General features: G+C 41.7%; 1 protein-coding gene across 1 annotated transcript; it reads right to left on the minus strand.

The window, feature by feature from the left end:
* On the minus strand, positions 1-23,222 carry pkd1l1 (polycystin 1 like 1, transient receptor potential channel interacting). Its single transcript, XM_025910340.1, has 55 exons — positions 21,915-23,222; positions 21,286-21,420; positions 20,953-21,128; positions 19,927-20,070; positions 19,491-19,795; positions 18,270-18,356; positions 17,905-17,968; positions 16,828-16,996; positions 16,115-16,354; positions 15,765-15,897; positions 15,478-15,681; positions 15,165-15,343; positions 14,261-14,464; positions 13,970-14,133; positions 13,689-13,874; positions 13,390-13,554; positions 13,041-13,112; positions 12,781-12,960; positions 12,620-12,697; positions 12,262-12,404; positions 11,845-11,965; positions 11,603-11,738; positions 11,162-11,354; positions 10,433-10,489; positions 9,998-10,348; positions 9,693-9,920; positions 9,389-9,502; positions 9,099-9,250; positions 8,880-8,980; positions 8,376-8,574; positions 8,182-8,265; positions 7,674-7,881; positions 7,188-7,294; positions 6,948-7,047; positions 6,730-6,858; positions 6,407-6,580; positions 6,118-6,304; positions 5,935-6,026; positions 5,513-5,829; positions 5,309-5,393; positions 5,029-5,214; positions 4,827-4,945; positions 4,641-4,751; positions 4,444-4,552; positions 4,221-4,289; positions 3,912-3,997; positions 3,586-3,820; positions 3,376-3,480; positions 2,987-3,118; positions 2,721-2,855; positions 2,288-2,512; positions 1,970-2,134; positions 1,625-1,777; positions 1,421-1,518; positions 1-1,318 (listed from the first exon to the last, which is right to left on the minus strand). Exons 1-55 carry the CDS (start codon positions 22,421-22,423, stop codon positions 1,102-1,104), a joined length of 8,817 nt encoding a protein of 2,938 aa, XP_025766125.1. The 5' UTR covers positions 22,424-23,222; the 3' UTR covers positions 1-1,101.
* Between the last annotated feature and the right edge of the window lie 473 nt (positions 23,223-23,695).

A 23,695-nucleotide genomic window follows, 5' to 3' on the forward strand; every position in this document is an offset into this window, starting at 1 on the left:
TTTTTTTTTTTTTTTGAAATGAACAAGTATACCTTAAACATGCACTATGAAAAATGTCCGAACCTTTTTGTGTTGCTTGTCTTGTCTATTTTATTCAGTCTGTACACAAATTTAAACAACCCATTTCAGGTCTCCAAAAACCACAGTTTCAAAATACATGAAATGCTAAAAGGTGTGTTTTGTTGTTTGGGATTTTGCTGTTAAAATATGTTAAGAATTTGCAAATTCTTATTCATTTATCACATAAATTGTGACACACTGCTCTTTCCTGCATACACTGCTTTTATATGTTAAGAGTATTGGTATTGACATAGGCAGTACTGGCCCTGTGTTTACTTGGTATTGATCGATACCAAAATCTGGAGTATTGAACAGCACTACTCTTTGGTCTTCCTCTTTCCTCCTGCCTGTCACCTCTATCTTCAGAATCCTTTGTCCTCTATTCCTCCTCCACGCATGTCCAAGCTGTCCAAACTGCTCAACCTGATCTGTCCCTCTGATGCACTCATTTCTAGTCATGTCTATTCTGGTCATTCCCAATGAAAATCTGACCATGTTAAGCTCTGTCACTTCCAGCTTAACCTCCTGTATTTTTGTAAGAAAGCAAAACTTTTATTCGTACAGCACATTTCAAGACATCACAAACATAAAAAAGAGAAAAAAGAGAAGTTAACCAAACACAAGTCTAAAAAGATGAGTTTTTAACTGTTTGTAGAAAGAGACCACTGAGTTCGCAGATCTCAGGCTCAGAGTGAAAAACTTCCAGAGTCTGTGTAGTAAAAAGCTTTGTCACTGCCACTGTCTCCAAATAGATGGATGGATGGATGGATGGATGGATGGGTTCCAAACTTTTGTGCTAACAAGTTTTAAAAAAGTTATGCTACTACATTTTGGGGTAAAAATAACGTTAATGTACCTTGAAGCAGATTTGTTGCTTCAAACATTTTAATCATGGCTTTTACCCACAACCTCGATACCAAGAAGAAAAGAAGTAGAAGGTTTGCTGTGCATATATCATGCTGTACTATTCCACACGCCTTTACAATGGAACAAATATAAGAGTGAACAATGAATTCATGATTTGCTATCTCCATGAGGACTCTAGTGTTTATCTGGGACTGCTCTCCTAGGCTCTTCATGGACCAGAACATTCACCACAACATCTTGTGGTGAACCTGTATAGGCGATCTGACTTTTGCCTGCTGACTCTGGGCAGTTTTTACTCTTTAAACCATCATCAGATGCCACAACAAAGTTGGAGGAGGGGTTACATCCAGTCTGACCCCTCTGCTGCAGGATGTCCTTGTTAGCCTGGGACCTAGAAGTGTTATAGTTAGTCACATGATTACATTATTCACCTTTAATACCTGCTTAAAAATAATACCTACAAACTGGGTGGAGCCTTGTCCCTTTCTCTTACCTGAACATTTGAGACACAGTTGGGGTTCCTCCCAGATTTAACAAACATTGGTCATCTGAATGTGTGCCATTCACAATTATCTGTGACCTTGCTGAGCCCTAATAGAAGAGTTTCAACGATGTTGGTTTTACTCCTTAAAAAACACATTGTGTGACTTTAAACAATCAAAGTTTATTTGTATGGCACATATATAGACTGATTCACCTGTGAGTCCATGTTGGAGGGCTCTGGTGTGGGGGAGATGACAGGACTGTCCTCCCTGTAACGATGGGCTTTATGGTGCAGGCTGTCAGAGAGGGCGTTGAGTCTGAACAACAATTCGTCCACTAAACTTTCGCATTCCTTGAGATAATAGGCCTGAAAAAAGGGAAAAGTCTATTTCTATATTGGAAGGAATCAAAATAATTTAGTCAACTGGCACATTTCTGGGAAAAAATAAGAGTTACTGACCACAGTCTGAGTGTTTTTAAATTCAAGCTATATCTAACTACATAAAGCAAGCTAACTGTTCTGTATTTCTTCTTCATTTTTTTTTAAACTGTTACTTACCCTCCCCTCTGTATGGTTATCATTTCGTGCTTCTTCATGTTGCCCAGCAGTCAGCTCCGAGACGCTCAGTCTGATGTAGTTTGCCAATTCTGCAATGGTGATCAAATTCCTCCTGCTGTGAGATCTTCTGGCACTTCTAACCAGTGAGGACATCACACCAATCACCTACAAGAAAGGCACGATTCTTACAGAACAATGAGGTGATCTCAGATAAGGTGTTGTCTATCACAGAAATCAACCTTTTTACAAAAAACCCCCAAAACAAAACAAAGCAACCAACCACATAAACAAAAAAGTAATAATATAGGAAACATGTACCACTGCTGTCCACACCACAGCAGACAGATACAGAAATCCACAGGTAAATACATCGCAGTCAGACTGGAGGAGGCCTCTGTTATTGCTGGTGGCTCCGAGTCCCCGGTAAAGGATGCAGGGCAGAGTCCTCAGGAGGACGTGAAAAGGGCTGACTGCCCAGGAGCTTTGAATGTGCAGCAGATGACCCAAGCAGGACGATGCAATCAGCAGGATCACACCTGAAATCTAGCACAGGAGAAGATGCACATTTCTCTGTGTTTCAGTAAAACTCCAATTTCTAGTCATTTCGGCAAGAACACTTTGCATGAAGTACAAAATATATCAAATATCACCGATGTAGGTGCAATAAATGTTGACTGCTTTATTTTGCAGCAAGTACTATTACAGTGCTTGGAGTGAAGACCTTTCCTAAGGAGAGTTATAAAGTGTTTACCATTGGCCATAAAAGACTTGAGAGTAAGCGGGCAAGGAGTGTAGCAGAGGTGGCAAAGGTCCTGTTCACCCTCAGCACAGCCACACACTTGATGGTGAGAAGGAAGAGCATAATGCCACGCAGAGTACGAAGAAACTGTAGAGGCAAACAGATCTCTGCATTCTTAAAATGTACTCTAACTACAGTGCAAACAAGCCACTCATAATGATCGCCTCAAAGGGTTTATTCTTTATTTTCCCAGAGAAGGTGCTGTAAATTTCTCTCACTTGTTCCCAGGAAGCCAGGAGGCGAACGTCAACATCGTTGTTTCTCTCCAGCAGCTCTGCAACGCTCATGATAACAGTGGAGTGATAAATGTGACACACATAGTGCACAAGTGCCGCTGTGGGCACACCGACCTGCAAAAGACAGAAAGAGGGAGAAAGCTGTGTTCACTGTGCTTCATGGATAATTTGACCTTCAGATGATATTTCTGTGTGTTTTGCTTGTCAGGGTTGTTAGTCAAACAGCCACAGGTTACTTTATCCTTCCAGTGAGGTCGTCGTGATTTGTTTGGATTAGTGTGTGTCTGACTGAGAGCTGGTGTGTGTGCCTGGTTTCTAAAGTCTTACAAATATTTATGCTGGAATGATTATTTTGTCTCGGGCAGACTTACTTCCACCCAGCTGCAAGGTGTTGTCCAGTATCCAATCAGCCCTTGCTGTCCCATACTGGACACTTGGCATGAGATTTGTATGAGAGACAAGAAGAGGAAGAGAAGCTGGTGAGAGGGGAGGAAGGAGAAAAAAATGTATTCAAATGTGTTGTAAACTTTAATCTGTAGCATCTTTTCAGACTCAGTCTAAAAGTTAGTGTAGCATTTTACCTTGCAGACTATAACAGCATAGTCCCAGGCAGTAGGAGTGTGATGTACTCTGACTGAATGGACTTCCACAGAGGGCAGCAGGACACCGGTGGGGCTCTGCTCAGCGAGCAGCGTCATACTGGTGAACAAGTTCGGTGCGGGGCTGTACAAGGTGAATTGAACCTTCAGGCCCACCGTCCGTCCGTCCAACCAGCCAGCTGAACGCAGAAGCTTCAGTTTTGATGCAGAATCAGACCTGCAGGAGAGGAGCAGAACTGCTGGTGTGATCATTACTTGGAAGCAAAAAAAGGTGAGTTAATCAACAGTTTCCATCATGGATCTCTCACTTTGTGTGGCCTAAGCCAACTGTAGCGCTTGGTCCTGAGTAACAACTAAGGCGACCGCATAGCGTTGTTGAAGTCATAATGGGTACCTGGAAATTGTGAGGCAAGAAACACAACTAAAGTACACAGACAGAATCTAGAAATCCAGATTTTACAGTGCCATTACAAGTTTAACAAATGTAAAGTACAGCATTTTTCTTAACTAATTGTGAGTACTTATAAGTGCAGGAAGTCATGCATTCCTTAATGTAAGAAAATATGAAATATACTCATTCCATCTATCTTTCTATCAGTTCATCTTTGGTCACAAACCTCAGCTGGAGAAGTGTCAGATATTTCAATCTTCTGCAGGATTGGCTCTCCAATCACAATATGTGGCTGCTGAATGACATCAGAATGTCAAGATGTGGCGCTTTGGTTTGACTTTATGACTAATCTTAATTTTGAAGGATCAAAGAGACATGAACACGTGGTCAGAGTTTTCTTCACCAACCTGGAGTTTTAAGTCCCTTTGGAGCTTAAAGTCATAGCTTACCTCTGTTTTGGGTGATGTGTGCTCATACAGTGACTCTATCAGAGCTGTCTGTGACCAGTTCCACCAGTCCACATGCTTTTGTATCGACATAAATGAATTATCATGGTTCCTAATAAAAGATAACATCTGATTTTTCTCTGCTTTAGAAGTAAGTGTGAATGTCAGTGAGCTACACAGCAAGAGTGCGCGGGTGCTACCTCACAAAGTGTCTTCTGACAGCTCTGTTGAGCTGGTAATGGTCCCTGAATGAGCTGTCATAGGTTATACACATCATCAGGGAAAGCATGGCGACACTGAGAGACAAATCCCTGCATGAGAAGGAAAAGCACTTAAAAGTCTTACATCACATATAGACGGGTGCGCACGCATTCACAAAAGCACACCTCAGGGTTTTATGAATAAGAGCCTCTCTTCTTTTCCTCCTATGAGTTTTCCTCAGCTCTGCCAGAGTCGGAGGCCGTACAAGACCCAGGTACCGAGCTCGCCGTCGAGCTCCCAGCAGCTGTGAACCATAAATAACCGAGTTCACATTGCAGAAGGAAAAAAACAGAACAATATTAAACTCTATGAGTGTCTGATTATTACCTTTTTAAGGTGTGAGCGTCGTTTGTGGGGAAAAGCAGACTCAGTAAGCTGCTCTTCAGCTCCATTAATGCCTCTGTGGCTCCAAAGTTTCAAAGCCTCAATATTGAATTCCCTCGTTTTGAAAAAAGTATGAAATTCTGATGTTTTTCTGTGCCAACAGGAGACTGCCATGGCCACTGCAAGTATCTGTAAAAGAAAAACATCAAGATGATATTTTTATTTAAGGTTTGTGCCATTATTTAGGTGTGTAGCTGATTATAAAAAGCACGTATTATTTTACCAAAGCTGGCTGAATGATGAAGATGCAAGACATCAGGGAGATGAAAAGAGAATGCACCCAAAGCAGAACCTTGCCACTGTTAAATCTACCACATCAAAACGCACAGAGAGGCTTCAACAGCGTGACACTGACACCCGTGATATAATATTGTAACAGATAAAACGTCAGACATCGCATTTTCACAATGAACATTACTTTCACTACCTCATTCCCAGCAGTGCAGAGAGCACCAGGCAGGAGAGGGACAACAGCAGACATAGAGTCCAGGCCAAATAGACACACCACTGACATGTTGGTCTTTCTCTCAGTTTGTCGATGTCATCATAATAGCTTCTTCTCTCAGAGGAAGAGTCTGGTGAACATCGTCCTTGGCGATCTTTCTCTTTCTGACCTTCATCTTTTGCCCTGGACAGACAAGCTCTTTGGGTTTCATGAAACGTGCTGCTGTCAGGAAGGAATTCAGACTGCTTTTTGTGGGGTGCTTCATCAGCATTACTGTATGAAACCGACAGGTCTGCGTCCTACAGCAGAAAAAGAAAGGTCAGGCAGTGATGTTAGAAGCTGTGAGAATGAAAATGAGGAGAAATGGAAAGGAAGGGAATACAGAAACTATTCTGAGGTGTAACCTGGTATTTCTGCATCCAGGATTCATCCCACTGCTGGAGGCCGCTCCAGGAGAGGCGGCGGTCAAACGTGCTGTCACTTAGTGAGAGGGCGTCTGTGAGGAGATGATAAAATAAAAAAATAATGAACATTTCAAGAAAGGACACAACAAAATGCAAAAAGAGGTCCACAGAAAACCAATTTACCTTCAGAATATTCCTTTTCAGTCTTTCTGCCTTTTGCACGTTGGACTCGTGACCCCGTCGGCTGTACCGCACGCAGTCGAAACAGGAAAGACACCGCTGTTGCTACGGGCAGCACAGCCACCACGCTTACAAGCCCATTTGTTACAGCACCAGCGGACACATCGACAAAACCCAACACAAACAGCAGCTGCAAACACAAAATAAGTAGACGCATCATTGAGCTGTAGGTAAGGCATTTCAGAGCTCTTGCTCACCAAATCTTCAACTTTGAGGGCTTTTTTCAACCTACCTGATCATCCGTTTGTGCAGCGATTACTGCACCAACACATGCGTACCCCAAGAGCAGCAGCAGACACACACTTAGTCTTTGAGTATGTGTGAAGGAGCTGGGAGAGGGGCAGCTGTACACGGATACCCACGTATGGAAATCAGCCAAGTAGTCATAAAGCTTGAGACGCAGCATCTGCAATTACACAGAGGGAGACCTGGGGTGACACAGCAGCAAATATTACATTAAATTTTATGTCTAGTGTAGATTAACTCACTGTGACGATGCCTTGTGTGCAAATGGAGAAGCCAAAAATAGTTGTTATGTGAACATGAGTGTTGTACCTGAGCAAAGTTTATCCCCTGAGTGCAAACACGCAGCATCCTCTCCACTCGGCCATCGCCTTTGCTCGCAGCCAGCCAGCACTGGGCAGCAAACAGCCAAGAGCATCCCACCACGTGCCCTCTGAGCACCTGAATAACAAGTCAAACCGCCTTAAGAGTCCACTCATCAATCAAAAGGTGTGTTCACAAACAGTTTTTGTTATAGTTTTTTTTATTACCTCAGATACTTCCACCTGTGTAAGGTACCAATCAGGGGAAGGTCCAGAGTTGTCATGCCAGATATGAACCGCCCACACTGGGCCCAGGCTTTCTGCTGCACTGTGGGGGAGCGAAGACACAGATTATAGCACGAGGTAATGAGATAATGAAACATTACACTGATTTATCTCCCTTTTTCTTACATATTGAACACAAACACAAAGGAAAAAATCTTGTTTCTAAATCACTGAGGATTTTACCTAAGTATGAAGGTGTCTTTAGAGTTTCTCCTGAACAGAGTGCATCCTGGGACTTGTAATTCTTTTGTCTGTGAGAACCCATCTTCACCATACAGTGATATGTACACCTGGTAAATATATAAAGATATTTTTTTTATACATTAGTCTGGGAAGCAAAACTTTTAAAAACTTTGTTTTATGTGATTAATTCTCTTATACTAATCCATAACATGTTCTGAATTAGTGTCTGAAAAATATTCATATAATTTAATAAAGCATGTCAAAAGGCATCAGGTGCTGCAGAATGAGGAATGTTACAGTTTATCTGCTTTACCTGCTCTGTATGCAGGGAATAGTATGTGGAAAACAATGGGAAAATGGGAAGAAGACAACAAAAAATGAAATACACAAATACAGTGGCCATAAGGATCCAGGAGGAGCATATTTTGAGAACAGCTAAATACCACAGGAGCTGATAAGTTTTAAAGAAACCAAAAACAGCCTTGCCTTTGCACTCATACGGGCTGCAGAGCTGAGACCCGTGTGGGTTGTAACTGCGTAGAGATACGGATCGGACGCAGAGTTGTCAGACAGGTAGTGAACCCTTTGACTTTGCGTGGCGACAACATCAGCTCTTTTACACGCCACCAACCCCGTGACGTACAGGCACACGAACAGCAACAGCATGCCCAGCACTGTCAGATCAGTGGATGCGCTGAGGTTTCAGAGAAGCAAAGAGAAGGAGAGATGCCTTAGAGAATGTTATATTTCTATTTTTCATCTACATTTTGTTTGGAAAAGAAAATTAGCTTCAACAGGTCAAGAGGTTGATTTATTTTAAAATACAAATAAAAGAAAAAAATCTAGCAATCCTGTTTCTTTTCATTATGTTTCAAACCCGATGAGCAAAAACTCCTGCTGTTTCTTTCTTTTTTTCCTTTGTTTTGGTAAAATGCATGTAAAAATATGGTGCAGATCAGTGTTTTTTGTTATTTTTCTGGTCTCAGTCGGTCACCTTAGGAACAGGTCCACATCTGCTGTGCTGTGGATGCTCTGGATCTGCTGCTGCTTCACGGTCAGCAGTCTCAACCGATGGCAGCTAGGATTCAGCAAATATAAAGAAGCATGTTAATCACCTCTGCATCCAGATTTGTCCTCTAGTGTGTGTTTGTTTTCTTATATCCTCACACACACACTCGCATGCTTTACCTGCATCTGACAGTTGAATCTGTGTCTGCTAGCTGTGTCCTGCAGCCCTGATGTGTCCAGGCCCCCTGCTGGCCGTCCCAGGACAAACACAGACTGCTGTCCACTGTCAGACTGTAGCTTATCTCTTCAGTCAGGTGATTGGCTCTGGGTGCTTTACCAAAATCAGCATTAAGCAGTGCCAAGTGACCAACACCTGCAGCTGGAAGTTTTGGGAATTTGTTACAATATTTCCCAGCGAACTTACTCAAAGCACGTACATGTTAGAAAGATGACTTGACTGACTCATACTACTCAGCTAAAACACATGATCTCATTTCCATCATAGCCTTTACTAAAATATAACGTGCATCAATTGATTTCTATTAAGTTTAACTGAGATTCTTGGTAGATTTTTCACTCCACAAATAGATGATCAGTCTTAAAAATACTTTGTAAAAGGACAGAGAATTTAATAGAGGGAAAGACCAGGAGGGCAGAAGAGTCAGAAACAGAAAATGGTCTTACCATTGAGGTAGGATGAGGGCAGAGTGATGCGTGAGGTGTTGCTCTCCCATCTGTAAATCTTGTGCAGATGGTGCATTCTAGGAGTCGGCTTTTCAAACATCCTGATACAGTGGACACTCACAGTTAGATATGTGCCATATTCTCACCTTTCAGTCAAAACTCATTCAAATTATTCTGTTATTATCTGAGTTTGAGTATAACATGGTGCTGTAATAATACCTGAAGAGCACCATGAGGGGAAACGCCTTTTTGGTCGTGGGCCTGAAGACTAGAGTGAGCTGGATGGACTGCAGCAAGTGTTCCTGGTTAATGTTGAAGCTGTGGTAGTTGACCCGGCTGCGCAGGAGGGTGAACTCCCATGAAGAGCTTTTCTGCAGCAGAAATGCAGTCTTGTGTTGTTGGAGTAAAGCTACAACACTGCACATTTCAAGAATTTCTTTAAAAAAAATCTTATTATGAAGAACCTCTCATTTTCCACAAAGAACAGAAAAGGACAATCAGCAGCTCACGTTTCTTTGTGTGTGACGAAGCTCGGTGTTGATTGGTTGAATGAGAGAGGAAATGTGGATCCTTCTCCTTGTGTTGCACTTGTACAAACTCAGGTCAACCACTGGTCCACTTAACTGGAAATCCAAAGAATAAGTAAGAGAGATGTCTCACCTTTAACCCTGTTAAGCTAAACCATGAAATAACTGGCAGAAAAGTTTATGTTAAACAAACAAAACCTATAAAGGGGTTAGGGTTAGAGTTAAAAGTCTCACTGATGGTATAGATGTTAAATCACTGTATGTGCAACTACTGAGCCGGTCTCACCTGTGTAGGATTGGCCCAGGTATAAGGACTGTGAGCAAGCTCAGTGAGCACAGTGAGGACACACGGTCCATGCTGGAGAAACAGAATCTGGATGAAAGAAGCAGGCATGTGGACCCTGACTGAGCCACTGTTTATGACTGTGGATTTGTTGTTTTGGGATGCAGCATACAAATTAATGAGGCTGCTGCTGACTCTGTGCTCCTTGGTCTCATGAAACAAAATGTACTTCTGGAAAATAAAAAAAGGAGGATGAATTTCATTAAAAAACTAAAACTGTGGAGAAATAGTTTTGTGTTTTGTCTCACCAGCATGAGCTCTGGTGCAGCCTGCAGAATATCAGCTACGAGCGTCACCGCTTGCTTTGCTGGAGTTGAACTTCCTTGTTTGATGTGGCCACCGGTGGATGAATTCACTGCAGTGCTGTTTGGAGTGTTTTCATCATTTCTTAGGTTTTCATCAGCAGTTGAGTCTTCTTGTGTAATGTCAGGCGTGAAGGTGCAAGTAGTCACCACTCGAAGGCTGTGTGAAAGCAGGGTGAGCGCTGTATTGAGCACCTTCTGGTTTATAAGGTAGCGACGAGGAGCGCTAGACGTAGAAAACTGCTCTGAGATCATCTGAATGTGAGCTGTTACTCGTTTGGCGCTCGCTACTGTCACCTAAAAGGAATAAAGGAAGTATGAGAAACAATCTAGCATCTACAACCCAGCTCCCAGTTTGGTTTTGGGAGTCCAACCACTCACCTGACTTGTAACTCGTAGCAGGTCGTTCAGAATGCAAATATTGTCTGTCATTGATTCCTAGAATGGAAACATAACTGAACGATTAACAGTAAATGGACTGGTTCTTATACAGCACTTTTTTGCTCTGCATCAGCACTCCAAGCACTTTATACAACATGCCTCATTCATAAAAACACTTCATCCAGAAACATTCACTCTTTAGTGGATGCACTGGAGCACAATTTGGGGTTAGTATAATAGGCATGCAGAGTGGAGCAACCTTCCAATTAGTAGATGACCTGCTCTACCTCCTGAGTCACAGTCTACACTTACACAGATCCTCACAGGCATCCTCTCTCCTTTTAAGATTTGGCTTCAAACTTTTCTTTTTGATAAAGCTTATATTTAGGACTAGATCAGGTGACCCTGAACCCTCTCTTAGTTATTCTGCAGTACACTAAGACTGCTGTGGGCATCCTATTATTCACTAGGTGTGTCTTCTTCATTCACCTCTTTTCACTCTCCACCTGTGTATACACCAGTATTGCATTCAGAGGCTTAAACTAGCATTGATTATTAGTTGTCTTTTGCTCTCTTCTCTTTGCTTCTCTTTCCCCTCAGTGTGAGATGCTTGATTTTTCTTTTCTTTGATCAAAAGTTGATTTTAATGCTACCGCCCTTCCTCCCAGAGGTGTAAAACAAAAAAAGAACATTGCTGTGTTTTATCACTCGTGCTGTTGGTGTGTTTACCTGATCGCTGCTCTCAAGCTCACACAAGGTGCGAATGAGCACAGTGCGCATGTGCCTCTGTGCATGTGTGTTGGCCTCCGTTTCCAGGCTGAGTCTGTTCAGGATGCTGGTGAGGAGGCTGATGTAGTTACGAATCTCCACACTGTTCCCAAGCTGCACCACAGCCGACAGGTTCCTCAGACCTGACTCCGACCTGGAGATGGTGAAAGTAAGGATTTGCATGTTCTATAGAATCTCTATTATTGTTGACTTGCTCAGAATGATGCTTTGTAGTTTAACACACACAGTCGTTCTTAACAGCAGCTTTTAGGCTGACAGCATAAAATCCCTGAGTGTGCTTTAGCTCAGTGCTGTTTAAATCCCCAGCAGGCCCTCTTAAGTAGACAGCATGAGAAATCTGCATATCATATCATCATAATGTGATCACATGGGGGTTCTTACAGCTCAAGATCAGGATCATGATGGGAAGAGGAAGATGAGGTGTCTCTGAGGAAGCTTGGTTGGACTTGTACTGTGACAGGACAGGGTTTGGTGGCTGACCCATACGTGCTGCTTCTTATTTCTGTGTATATAGTTACTGCGGAGACAACAGTAATAAGAGCAATCAAAAAATAAGGAAGTATTAAAAAAATAATAATTCTGCTAATGCTCCATAAGGATTCAGTGTGTCTTTGTGTGTTTACCTTTATAGTCATCCCTGGGGTCACCTGAAGGAAGGCTGAAGTAGTATTGGAAGTCTCTCCCCTGGTACAGTGTCCTGGGGAGTCGGTCTCCTACACTGAAGCTGTACTCATACAGTAAGTCCTTTGGCGCACACACACACACACACACACACACACACACACACACACACACACATTTCTGTGAAGACTGACATGCCAGGGCCAAGGTCAAAAAATTTTGGGTGATCAACAAGTAAAATTATGGAGTCAAGAAGAGCCCTGAAGAGGTTTACTTCAATCACTGGCAGACAGCTCCGAACTTTGAGCACTGCGTGGCAATGTCTTATAATAAAAATGCACTTTGAAAATCTTTCATCAAACACAGCAGGCAAGGTCGAATAAGCAGAAACAGTGTTAAAAGCATGCAACGGGAAATACCTCCCTCCCTGAGGTGCAGAAGATGCTGAAGTGTGTGTGTAACTCGAGTCCTCTGACAGGCTGCACTTGGCACGCCAAGCCCTCCGGAACAGGATTGGTCTTTAAGAACAGCTGAGTCCGGCCCAGACGCCTGCTCTGAGATTCTCAATTCATCAGACAACAATTGAGAGGATCATTAACAGACGGAGACTGACTTTAAAGGCAATGTGGGCATTTTTATGTTCAAGTTACAGTACTGCAGTAAATGTAAACAAAAATATATGTCTGTGATTCTGGCATTTTGTCCCATTACCCTGTTTTATAAATCTCTAATAACTCTTGCCTGGGCTGGTCTGTATGTAGCCATTCCCAAACTTACTGGCAGTGACCTCCAACATGTATCTGCTCCCGGGCCTCAGACTGAAGGGCTTGATCTTGAGAAAAGAACGGGAGATTCCTGTAGAGTTTTAAAAAGGGAAAAAAAGATGGCTAAATGCTGACACAGTGGCACAGAAGCAGGAATTTTTCTGCATAATGTACCTGTGTAAGTAAAGGACTCAAAGAGGCCTCTGTTCAGAGGGTTTCGAGGTAAGTCGAGCAAAGTCGGTGCCTGAATTGCCACAAAAGGCTTAGAATCCACTAGATTACTCCCTTCATCTTCGTGTAATCCCATATCAAACATCGAGACGTCTCCTGCGCTGAGGCTCTCACCATCTTCACCTGGGAACGATCATGAGTGAGTACCGGTAAACAACCATCTCAGATAAGAAATAAACAGTGATCGTAGATATGAACTGTACCTCTGGGTCTTCCTGCTGACATCCCTGGGTCTCCTTCCTCTGCGTTTGGAAAGGGAGCACCATAATCTGGATCTGTAACAGAACCAGCTTTAGTGCAATAATAATAACAACAGTCAAGCAGCATAATATTGCCCCATATAACTGAAAAATATTCTTTATATTTGGAAAAAGTTATTTATTTATGATGGGAATTTTCTTCATGTTGGTTCCAGGTTGGTAAAACTCTTTCACAAACTGTATTTTTATTGTAATTTAATCAGTTTAAATTGTGCTAACAGCATCAAATTATATATAACTTAAATAGACTGAGCTTATATAGCGATTTTAGATAAAGCTCATATTTTCTCACTTAGTCGACCACCCGCATTGCCACTCTCCAGAAGAGGAAAAGAAAAGTCCCAGTCGGCAGAGGAGTCAGGCTCCACCGGGATTTCACTGCTGTCCCCTTGGATCAAGTAGTCGGAATATAGGACACCATCGTTGTTGAGAACACGTGGACTAGACTCTGACAAACCTGCGAGGTGAGGAAAGAAGTCACATTTAATGACAGAGTGGTATGCTCCAAGTCATATATATATTTGTTTATACAGCTAATATAAAAACCAGCTTTGTCTTTTGTGTCTCCGCTCCTGTTTGTTGATGCCTCACTATCAGCCAGGTCCACATCACCATCTCTGGTTTCAAAGGTAGCCACGGTAACGGGTGAAGAAGACAAATAAGGGTTCGTATGGGTGTTCTGTGACACATTTGTAACAGGAGGGTGTAGAGTAGAGGTGGCAGGACTTTCCATGATGGCAGACATGGTGCTGAGATCTACTGTGTAGCAAAACGGGACTAGAATAGAACACAAGATTTTATTTTTTTAATTTAATTTCCATTTTTAGGGGAATTTTGGGGGGAATTTTCTTGCAAAGTGGAACTGAATTTACCTTCTGTGAAAGGCTTGGATGAAGCATTGACCAGGTACAGACTCCAGGTGTACTGGATGTGCTGTGCAGGAATGTGGCAGTCTTCACACACGGCACTGACAGAGAAAGACTGATCCCAGTTCACACGGTCTCCCCGACACTCAGGGCAGTAAATGGACAGCTTCCTGGATCGGATGCATTTAGGCGCATGTTAAACGTCACTTAAGAATTAAGGTGCTGCTTTTAATCAAACACTTCTATTTGATTCTGTTCGGTTATATGATTCAATGGAGACTCATTAAGAGGTCACACCCGATGAGGTTTGATGTTACAGTGAGGAAGGTCTCTGATGAAGCTGAACTCTCTCTGCTTTGCACAGTGAGCGTGAACTGGAACTGGTCAAAGTTGGTTTTTAAGAAGCTGGCGGGAAATTTGAGCACCGGTGACGAAGTGGGAATGTGCTGGTTGAAGCAGGAGCTGGTGATGGTGCTCACTGGTTTACATGCCCAACTGTAGCTATACAGAGAAAATCAGAAATTCTGTTAACTTCCAAACACACATTAATCTTCTCAAGGTGAAACAAATACAACTAAAAATGACTAAGATGTAGGAAAATCCACCAAAATATAATATTTACATATTTATTGGCAATTTTTGCCATTTATTTAGTTAGAGCTGAGCCCAATCTTGGCGACTTTTGGCAATTACAGCTCAGATATGCCACTGGAAAATGTTGTGTGGGCCAGACGTGCACCCGAAGGACTATGAAAAAACAAATGAGACTCTGGGCACCCAAACTGCAACACAGAGACGAGAGAGAATAGCTTTCTGTGGACACAGCTCACTAACCAGCTTCAGAAGGAGGGGATCTGGAGAGCGCAGCTAAGTGAGCAGCTGCAGCAACAGGAACACACCCATCATGAACTGCTCAAGGCAGAGGAAAAGTCTCACGCTATAGGACAAACTCAATTTTGATCCAGGAGTTAAATAGTGAGTAAGATACCCTCAGTCAGGAGGAGGGCCTAAAAAGCAAAATCTCAGCAAACCTTGAGCTGAACACTAAACTTACAGCTGAGGTAGCAGTGAGAATGGGAAAGCGACCACTTCCATAAACATTTAAAACGTGAGGAAAGTGAACATTCTTATCCGTTTTTCTTCACTGAGGCAACATCTTCTGGCTTGTTGCCTATTAAAGGTGTCACGGCTCAATTTCTACCTGAGTGGGTTCGTGGGGAAGTCAGGGTCGTAAGATGCCTGTCCATCCAGGGTTACTATGGTGTTCCTGTTGTTAAGGAAGATGTTGGTGCCACCCTGGATGAAAGCCACAGGAGGGCTTGGCATCACCTGAACCTTTACGCTGTAGTTACTGTACACCACACTGCCGACAACCTGAACCTGCAGGAGAAACACGAGCCTCGATCATTCGTAATAATAGTATAGCAAGAGAAATATCGACTTGAAATGGAGAGACCGGCCGTTAAATAGTTCTTCTGTAATTATTACTGTAATTGTTCCATTTTATTACACACCCTGGCTGTAGCCGTATAAGTGTCGTACTGCAGGAGATGGCTCTGCACTATGAGGGTCTGCCTGTGTGTGTCTGTGAGACGCAGCGGCACTGCCCGGCCTGCAGAGTCAAATAAAGTCCAGGAGTAGCGCAGGCCTCTTGATACATCACAATCCACTTCCGTCTCGTACGTCACACCCAGATGGACAACCTCATATCTTTGTACCTAAGGGCAAAGAGAAGGTTGTATTGTCTTTTATTAACTATGCTCCACCATAGTGTACTTGTGGGGTCTAGACAAAGAGCTACCTGCAGTTTAAGAGGCCCCATGTTTTTGACAGGTGGAGGCTGACAAGGCTGGTCCACAACAAAGATGTGGCTGCTCAGGGAAGCAGAGCTGACCAGGTTAGATGCCGTCACTTCGACTCTGAACTCTCCCATTCTGAGGAGGAAAAACACGTTTAGTAAGCACACTTGTGTTAGGTTACATGTGATTTTAATATTTATCTGAAAGACCAATAGTGAGACACACTAACAAGTTTGTAAAAGGAAAATACAAAATTAGAGAATCCTAATCCTAACTTAATCTAAACTTAAAGTTCGATTTGAGTTTACAAGGAGTATGAAAGCCCAAAGTCTTGTTAAACTCTCTGACTCACCTGTGGAAGATGTGCCGTTCTGTGCTCTGTCCAGACCGACTTGTTCCATCCCCAAAGCTCCACAGGAAATTGACGTCAGTCCCCACATTTACCTGGCAACTGAACACCACTGTATGATTCTGCAAAACTGAGGCCCGGTGGACCAGCTTGTTGAGCTTCACTGTTCTCTGGACTACCACCGGGAACATGTCGGAGGTAACGGCCATCTTACCATGTGACATGGTTACAGACACATTATACCTATGGTGATGAAAGGTGGGATTTGAGAGGGGTTAGCTTAATTCACATTGTGTTTGATTTATTTAATCATATTTTATTTAGAACCTTTTGAGCTATCGTGTTTAAAGACATAATGACACACAAATGCTACCAAAAACTTAACCTCCTTGGTGCTCGTAATAATGTGGGGATGAAGAACTTCTTCTTAGCGTTAGAAGGCTCAAGAAGGACCAACCAACAGAGGCTGGGTGATGCTAGTTGTTTGCCAGTTTCTGTTGTGACTGTTAGATTGCGAGTTAAAATTTATGCATGTAAAACAACTTCACATGTTTTACCCTTGTGACAGTTTTGTTGACTTTTTTTTTTAACTGTCAGGATTTGAAAAACAAAATGTATAAAACCTTGTCCGTGGATGAACAATTTTTAAGCTCTGGCTTATTTTAAAAATCTCCAATTATTTTATTTTAAAAATGTTGCACGTGTCTCGCTATTACCTGCCAGGCTTTAGGTATTTTCTAGTGATGGTCCTAGAGGTAGTTGTGGCTGATGTGTAGTCTCCAAAGTGCCAGACGAACTCCACTGGATCTGGTACGTCAGTCACAGCTTGGAAGATTATATCTGTATTTGTTGGATATGCTTGCCTTGCTGCAAAAATCCTCACAGCTAAGGATAAGAGACACACATGGTCATTACAGATAAATCATACCAAATATAATGACACTAATTAAAGATAACAACAACAACAAAAAATGACAGAAACATTTGCCATCAGTGCTGTGACTCCTCGGTGGTTACCGTTTTAGATTTAGTCTCACTTGTGGTGACAGCTTCCTGTTCTTTGTACACGCTCTCGCACCTCAAGTAAAACACTTGATTCTCAGCCTGACGCTCGAATGCAACCGTCCTAGTGTGGTTGAAAAGCTAAACCGTGACCACTTCCTGTGCTCCTGTCATGTAGCTGCATTTCCTGTACAGCAGTGATGAGCTCACCAGCAGCGAGGCAGACACGTTTGACCTTGGTGCACCTCTAAAATAAAACCTAATGCTTTTGAATATCTAACTCCAGGTCTCCAACTGGATCTTGACCCCGATCTGTGTTTGAAAACAGAGCTGACTGTCTGGGTTAAAGCCCTGTGATAGAAACATCCCCATTCCACAGTTGCCCTGTTTATCACAGCAACGTGATTGAAAATAACACCCGAATAACTCGCGACCCCACGTGCCTGGCCTGGCATGACCTCCTATGGATGACTTCTGAATGTATGGATGCATGAACTCCTAGCAGGCCTCGAGACACCACTGATGAACGATGGCGGTGGAGAGGATTGATGCTGCGAGGTGATACTGTCCTACAGCAGTGGGGATTGAGTGCAAATTGCAGCTGGAGTGGTCAGAGGTGTGAAGGTTATCAAGGTTTGATGTGTGAGGGTACCGCCGGGCCAACAAATGAGATTGTAAGCATATGTGATGCTGCCATGATCGCTCTCATAGGTGGGGGCTACATTTAGTGTGAGGCTGAGGACAAGCAGGTGTTTCATGGTGGTGAGCAACTCTCACAGAAACAATCTCACCTGTAGTTAAATGATTCCCACACAAGATCCCTTTAAGGTGAGAGCAGCCGGGAGATAAGACCACCTGCAAGACCACACGACCACATACAAAGACACACACCAATGTGAGATTAAAGGATATCTCCGGTCATATTTGATTTTTCTTCTCATCGAAGAAAGAACACAATGAGCATAAATGCTTTTAAAATCTTGTATCTCTCATTTCCCTCGGTTATAAAATCCCAGCTATAGTTTTAAACATACTGAGCCTTTCTAAAAATGAGAACTATAAAATGTTTTAGTTATTTGCACCTTTAATTTATTAATACTAGCATAATTCATACAAAACCGTTGCATTTTTTAATGACTGAAAGCTGAGAACTCACAACATGTATTGTCTTCTGCTTCCACCCATGGATGCATGATGCATTCACTGACACTGCGTGAACTCCCTCTGATTCGAAGGTCCACTTCTGAAAATGATGAGAAGCGTTAAGTTTTCAGATTAAAAAACATGACAGTACATTGAAGGATGAGGGATATTTCAGATGAACTGTTCCTGCTGTTGAGCTGGAGATTAAAAAAATCAGATCACCTACAGAAAACTGCGTTCCTCCAACAAGAAGAGGAATTCCATGAATTCTTATTTGCAAAGCTGACATTCCGGCATCAGAAGTATGTATGCCATTCTGGCTCACTGGTGTTACAGCATTTTTTTCAGTCCTTCTGCAGACCCAGCAGATTTATGGTGTTGGCTACTGCTTAAATATTGTTTGAACACATAACCTTCTACTTTATCTAGGTTTTGAACACACCAGTGGCTCTTAATGAACAAACTAAGCTCTGATGAGCTTTGATGAGCTTTAATGAGCACATCAAGGTTTGCTTATGCTCCTTTTCCTGTCACCGTAGAGTTGTGTAACGACTCACAAATACGTAGTTATGCTAATCAGTAATTTTGAGGATTGTGCACATTTTGCACATTCAGCATACTGAGCTGTGACTCCTAAATAATCAGGAAGCGAGTAATAAAACCTAATTAAAAGTTTCATTAAGAGCTTTTTTCTTTGCTGCATTTTTCCAATATTTTTAGTTTATTCTTTGTACATTATGATTCTTTTGGAAAACTTTAGATGCAATTGGTTTTAAAAAAAAGAGTTACTGGATTTACCAGATGAGTATTCATCTAAAGAAAAAGTTTTTTAAAAAATAAATAAAAAATACATAAAATACATGAAAAACAGGGCAAAAACAACAAAAACAATTTATCATGTATCTTGAATATTCATTTATTTTACTTTTTTGGGGTTGTTTTTTTTCTTTCATTTTCAAAGCTAACATGGACAGCTGTTAAAATTCTTTGAAAAGCTGACAATTCAAGTGAGTAAAACATCTTTCTTATATATGTTTTAGATATATAATATTATATATTAATATTTTCTTGATGGAAAATCACAAACAGGCCAAACTGTATATATAATCTTAACATAATAAACACATAAATCAATTTCCCATTAGAAATCCCCAAACCGCTATTTGCTTTCAAAGCCAAACCTGACAAGTTAATTAATTTAGACTCATTTATAAGTTATTGTTGCATGACTTACCATCATGCTGTTCAGACAGGGTGGCTGTGAAAGGGAAGCCGTTTCTTCTTCCCTGTGAGTAAAGCGCCAGCAGAACTCAGCTGCTAATCCGTCACTCACAAACGCCTGCAGAGAGACGGGATCGGCCCGATATGCAGCCACACCGTCAGTCACACCGTCAGAGTCCAAGTGAACCGTGGGGATGCAGGAGGGGAGATCCAGAGAGCCGTGGAGCAAAGACACCGTTAGGTTTCCTGGAGAGGGCGGCAAGATGTACAAGTAGAGGGTGGAGGAGAGTGTGGAGAGAGGGTTGGGAACAGTGATGTCTAAAAAGAAAACAGAAGACAAAAAATACAAATAGAGCAGACAGGATTACTCACAGATGGTCCCTTTCTTGAGTAATTAACCGATGAAAAAATCATCAGCAAAAACATGAAATGTTCTCTGGTGAACTTACTTATTTCGTATTTGCCTGCTACATTCAAAATCCAATCAGATGACACAGTAAAGGAGCCATCATCCGTCACGTTGACCTTTAGGGTCATCCCCAGAGACTCCACAGTGACATAGAACAGGGCCTGGCTGCTAAGACCCAGAATGCCTGGAAATACACAAATATTAATGTAAAGGATAAAAAAAAGATTTGATATAAAGTACATAAAATTCTACAAATCATGGAAATACAACACAAATGTCCAGTGGTTATTAGTATATACTCCTACATACTTAAACTCATTAACAAGCATCAGTGCAGTCTATTAACGTTCTGAATAAAGTATTGTCCAGCAAAATTTGGAGAAATTGGGTTTCTCAACAAAAGAAAAAAAATCAGAATAATTTAAAAACCTATTTATTTGCACTACATTGTAAGTAATTTTCATTAAAATTCTTCAAATTATATTATGTTCAAATGTACAATATATATCAAAAATTTAACACATACTAGATACTTGTAATGACTTCACACCATACAACTGTAACAACAAAAATATGTTAAATGCTGCTTGTTCAGTTTCTGTTGAAACATATAATAAATTTTGATAAGTTTAATTATTTTTTAAGGAAACATTTAAATCTAAATTAAAAAATTAAGAATGGAAAAAAGACTGAAAAAATTATTTTAAATATTGAGTTTACAGACCCCTTCTTTCTGTGCAAAAACATGAATAATAATACTTGCAATAACTTATATAAAGAAATAATATGATATAATAATAAAAGTCCAATTTATAGAAGCCAAAACTACAAGTTCTACATTATGTGAGACCAGAGAAAATACAAAGTAGGATAAAAGTAAATTAAATTAAAACCATTTCAGATACAGATACACAAATAATACCTGATAGTGTAAACTAATAATTCATGCATTCTCTTAGTTGTAATAAACCTTTTCAAATCAGGGACTAACTTAATTAAAGCACAGGGGGGGTGAAGAGTTGCATTTCAAAGACCTTCATTGTTATAAAACACTGCAGCAGCTGACCTGACGGCTGATTGGGACGTCCAGCGAGGTTTCCTTTCACTTCAATGACAAAAGTCTTCCCAGCCTCCAGTCTCGCTGGAGAAGTAAATACACTAATGTTGTGCAAAAATGGCCCTTCAGTTCTGTAGAGTGCCATGCTTCCATCTTGTGCTTTTCCAAGAGGTAAGTTCAAGGCACTGGAAGAGAAAAGAAGTTATCCAGGACTAAAAGCTTCTTGTTTTAAGCTTTTAAAATGTACTTTAGTGATGACAAGACAACACAAGTTAAAAAGAGAAGAGAAGTGGTAGCTATAGTTAGACATCAAAAGCAAAAGAAAGCAATCTGCTGCCTCACCTTTGTCTTTCACTTCCTCCTTTCACGTCCTTTGTCCCTTCACTGGAAGATGTCTTGAAACACTCTATAAACACCAAACCACTGAGCTGGTTCCCACAGTAACAGGTCTGTGAAGACAATGCAGCAACCCCATACCTTCCACAAAAAACACAGTGAAGGTTAGTGTTTTACATACTGAGAGCACATGTCACATGTCCAATAAGCCTTTGTGTTGGTACTCTAATATGTGATGCTTTAAAATTCTGTTACATCTTCTTGAAAACAACACTTTTAATATATATACATATATATTCTTTGTTTGTTTTTTTGTATTAGAGATTTGCTATTGAGAATTTATTATTATTTATTCACAAATTGTATTCATAAATTTTAAAATATTTTTTTAATCTCCTAAATTATTTCAGGATGAGAATATATTAAGATTTGTGAGAGTTTTTTAAGTGCTTTTACACACAACAGATAATAGGTCAAATGTGCAATAATAAAAGGTTGCTATAAAAATTTGAATATTACTTTAACCTGTTACTGTCACCACTGTCAAACACTTTCAGACAAGCATCCAAATTTCATCTTCATCTGTAATGCACCCTGACCCGGAAAGCTTTTTGAGCTTTTCCCCACCAGCTCACCCCTCATCCAAGCAGTGTGCAGAGCAGGCTACCGGGTCAAGGTCACGGGCACCGGCACCCGTGGGTCCGTGAAATCCGAGGGAAGAGCTGGCGCCGACGCATCCGATGAACCAGGGCGAACTCTGCTGACCTGATGAGGAGGCCAGCGCGGACAAGGAGTGCAATGCAAAGAAGACAAAAGCGCGGAGCATGTCTGCTCGGACACGGGCCTTGAATAGAGCGAAGCTCGGGATGAACTGCGATTGAGGAGGACGCTTCAAGTGTGAGAGAAGGAGAGAATAGGAGAGAGGAGCAGGTGCACCGAGACCTGCAACTGTGCATACAAGGTGTGTGGGAGGTGTGAACAGAGAGTAACTGTATGCAAATAATGGGTCAAAGACCGACCACGTGAGGGAGGAGGGAGATCGCTTTAATGATCGGGAATCTAACAGAAAAAAAAAATCACGGCCTTTTGTTGCTGTGCAGGAAACACTATTGTTGTTATTACTAAGTTTAAGGCGTGTTACCATTATAGTTATTTAAAGGTGAAGGCTCAGGTGCCCTGCACCTGCATGTGTGAGGATGGAGTGATCCCCCACTTGTCTTTGCTAATAATTTGTGCAAAGCTTAAGGACGTTTTTGAATTTAAATACGAGAGCAGCTCCTTTGGATGCATCAAAATGCCCGTTGCAAAATAATAATAATGACACTGTTAGATTTTAATGCACCAACGCATGTCTGTTGCGCTGTAAGGTCACATGTCAGTGACACCCAATGGCTGGGTGTTTTACTGGAGTATGAGACTTGTATGAAATAAAGCCTCTGCTGCGATCTGAACTGCTGCTTCGTTTGTGACCAACAAAGCAGCACCATGCGGCCTTTAAGGCAGAAAACTGAGACTACGTTAAATGGAAAGCCGCAGTGAGAGAGAGGAACGGCAGGTGTTTGCTGTGTTTTATTCCAAGGATCTGGCTCCATGATCATAAGAATTCTGGTTTACACTGAATTAAACTGCACTAAGCTAAGGTGGCCTAAAGCGACCTGGTCACATGCTTCACGTACAGGTTATAACATTTACTGAGCCATTAGATACTCAGTGCCTTTTAGTGATTTGATGCCCAGCAGCCCCTTTTTCTCAAACGAACTGATCCAGAGGATGTCTCGAGACTCGTTTCTCCTCTGTCACCAGAATTCCAAACAAAGGAAAGAATTCCAAAGTAATCACATGTCATTGTTTTATTGTGAGAATGAGACGCTAGTTTATATTCTGAAGGAGCAGCCGTGAATCACCTGTCAGACGGCTTCAACCTGGTCGAGACAGACGACGCTCAGCGCCAGATCAGATTTTAAAAACATAAATATTAACCTTATTAAGCATTAGATTCGAAGTCTAATGTGGGCTACACGTGTAGCTTTATTTTAAATTACACAAGTAAAATGGAAACACGGGGACAGGTACTACAGAGAACTGTGTGCTGTCTCAGGCTGTCCCCTCTGCTCAGGTTAGGTTCGTCATTTATTTGGTTAACTGAAATAAATTCCAAATGCTTCGCATTAAACTGGTAAAATTAAATAAAATCTCACCAGCAGTGATAATTTTGTGCTTAGTTTGAGAAGTCGAGGGTTGTCAGTTCGGACACGACACAAAGCGTCCTCTCAGTGGGTTTATTTTATCTGAGCTGTCACGCCGAAAAGGGCAAAACTGCGACGGAACCGGTGTGACTCTTCGGAGTCCAGCTTTGCCCCGTGAGCCCTTTTGCTGGAAAACAAGTCTGCGTCGTGTAGCTAACTCCGCCGGTCCA

The sequence above is a fragment of the Oreochromis niloticus genome, linkage group LG9 (genome assembly GCF_001858045.2).
Source record: "Oreochromis niloticus isolate F11D_XX linkage group LG9, O_niloticus_UMD_NMBU, whole genome shotgun sequence".
In the NCBI taxonomy this organism is placed as follows: Eukaryota; Metazoa; Chordata; class Actinopteri; order Cichliformes; family Cichlidae; genus Oreochromis; species Oreochromis niloticus.

Excerpts from the sequence above, each read along its gene's own strand:
- pkd1l1 (XM_025910340.1), bottom strand. The coding sequence starts at position 22,423 with ATGGTAACACGCCTTAAACTTAGTAATAACAACAATAGTGTTTCCTGC. Across the intron at positions 12,961-13,040 it reads GTCAGCAGGAAGACCCAGAG|GTGAAGATGGTGAGAGCCTC; the intron begins GTACAGTTCATA and ends GATCGTTCCCAG. Across the intron at positions 5,215-5,308 it reads TCATCATTCAGCCAGCTTTG|ATACTTGCAGTGGCCATGGC; the intron begins GTAAAATAATAC and ends TTTCTTTTACAG.